Source organism: Limulus polyphemus, unplaced genomic scaffold, assembly GCF_000517525.1.
Source record: "Limulus polyphemus unplaced genomic scaffold, Limulus_polyphemus-2.1.2 Scaffold14404, whole genome shotgun sequence".
NCBI lineage: Eukaryota > Metazoa > Arthropoda > Merostomata > Xiphosura > Limulidae > Limulus > Limulus polyphemus.
This window is the reverse complement of record NW_013680014.1, coordinates 1-1,683: the sequence shown is the minus strand read 5'-3', so window position 1 is coordinate 1,683 and position 1,683 is coordinate 1. Positions and strand designations below refer to the sequence as shown.

Here is a 1,683-nt window from a genome sequence, read left to right as displayed (position 1 = left end):
ATACTTTACTGTCTGTTCTATTCCAGGCCCTATTTGTTCTAAACACGACGTGTTTCATACCATAACGCCCATCTCTATCAACGCAACACAAATCAGAGAAAGAACTTCTCTCTCTACAGGTAGACCGTTCTGCCATCTATCATCACTTAAATCAAACAAACGGCATCTTCAAGTTATGACCACATTTTCTGAACCACCCAATCTCTGTATACTGTGATATGGAGACTGTAGGGGGAGGATGGACGGTAGGTGATCTAGTAGAAGTTTGTGATGTCCAAAATGAGTACGGAGAAGATTCTAAGCTAGAAAAATAAATACTTTTAATAATATGAACACACGTTGTTAATTTTAATATTTTACAATTACTTATAATGTCTCTTTTTATATCACACAATCACTCATATATTCGTAAAAAAGAAAAGAAAAATTATGTTCCTACCGTCTACTTGTAACACAGTCATTAGGCTGCATGATACTATAAACATGAAACTACAATTCAACTGTTTGTTCTAGACTACAGAACTACAGCTTGTAAGGTTCTGGTATTATTATTACAGTGATTATATCGTGAATAATTAAAGTTGAGGTAAGATATATAGTTAATGGTAATATATTTATTCGTTAGACTCCCTTATATAAATACAGTTATTAATTATCTTTATTACTGGCAAATGTTTCAGTGTGATATATATATGAGAACGTGATGAATTTCATTAAATGTAAGTTCAGTTTATATAACATAAATTACTCTCTCTCTATTTCGATAGTTAATTCAAAGAAGGGGGAATTTTGGAGACCCGGTTGAGGACTTTGACCAAACGTGGACTAGTTACAAATCTGGATTTGGAAATTTAACTACAGAATTTTGGTTAGGTAATCCATTTTTTTTTCTTTCAAAAATATTGTAAAGATATTTATTAAATGAAAATAAAAAAGCAAATAATATAAATTCAGAATATTTCTTGTAATGTTCATACTTTTCATACATAATACATTTATATTTTTGTATATTTCATATTCTAGGAAATGACGTCATATTTGCCTTAACCAATCAAAACAATATGATACTTCGAGTCGATTTAGAAGATATGGAAGGTGATCAAAGATATGCAGAATATGATGAGTTCTTGGTGCGAAGTGAAAGGGAACTGTATAAAATGAGTTATAAAACGTACAAGGGTGACGCAGGTGAGAATTTTCATTCCGTAGATCAAACAAATTATAAATATAACTTTTCAAGATATAAATATATTTATCGCCACCTACCAATGACAAATGGTACTAAAGTACATTATCTTTAACTGGGTGCACAATGTTTCTAAGAAATATTTGAGGGTTTAGAATAGGTCAAAGGATTCTAAGAGCTGATGTTTAGTTTTGGTGAGAATCGTTTCTTAAGTAATTTCCAAACAAAAAATTTCCTTTAAGTCAGAACCAACAGAAGAATAAAAACACATACTTCATAAAAATATCTGAGTACAGCACACATTACTTGACATTAAACTCTTACGTCACGATTGGGTTTCGTGGATCAACGTTTTGATTATATTTTTATTACCTTGTTTTTAGGGGACACACTTTCAACCCACAATAACATGGTGTTTTCCACCAGGGACAGAGATAATGAAAAGAACTGTGCCAAGTCTTACAAAGGTGGCTGGTGGTATAATAAGTGTCATTACT

The 1,683-nt window shown here is 31.6% G+C and overlaps 1 protein-coding gene across 1 annotated transcript; it reads left to right on the top strand.

The window, feature by feature from the left end:
• Positions 1–57: 57 nt before the first annotated feature.
• On the top strand, positions 58–1,680 carry LOC106477349 (techylectin-5B-like; the record flags this gene model as incomplete). Its single annotated transcript, XM_022380960.1, has 4 exons — positions 58–245; positions 768–873; positions 1,024–1,188; positions 1,570–1,680. Coding segments are annotated over exons 1-4 (409 nt in total), but the record flags the coding sequence as incomplete, so codon positions are not given.
• Between the last annotated feature and the right edge of the window lie 3 nt (positions 1,681–1,683).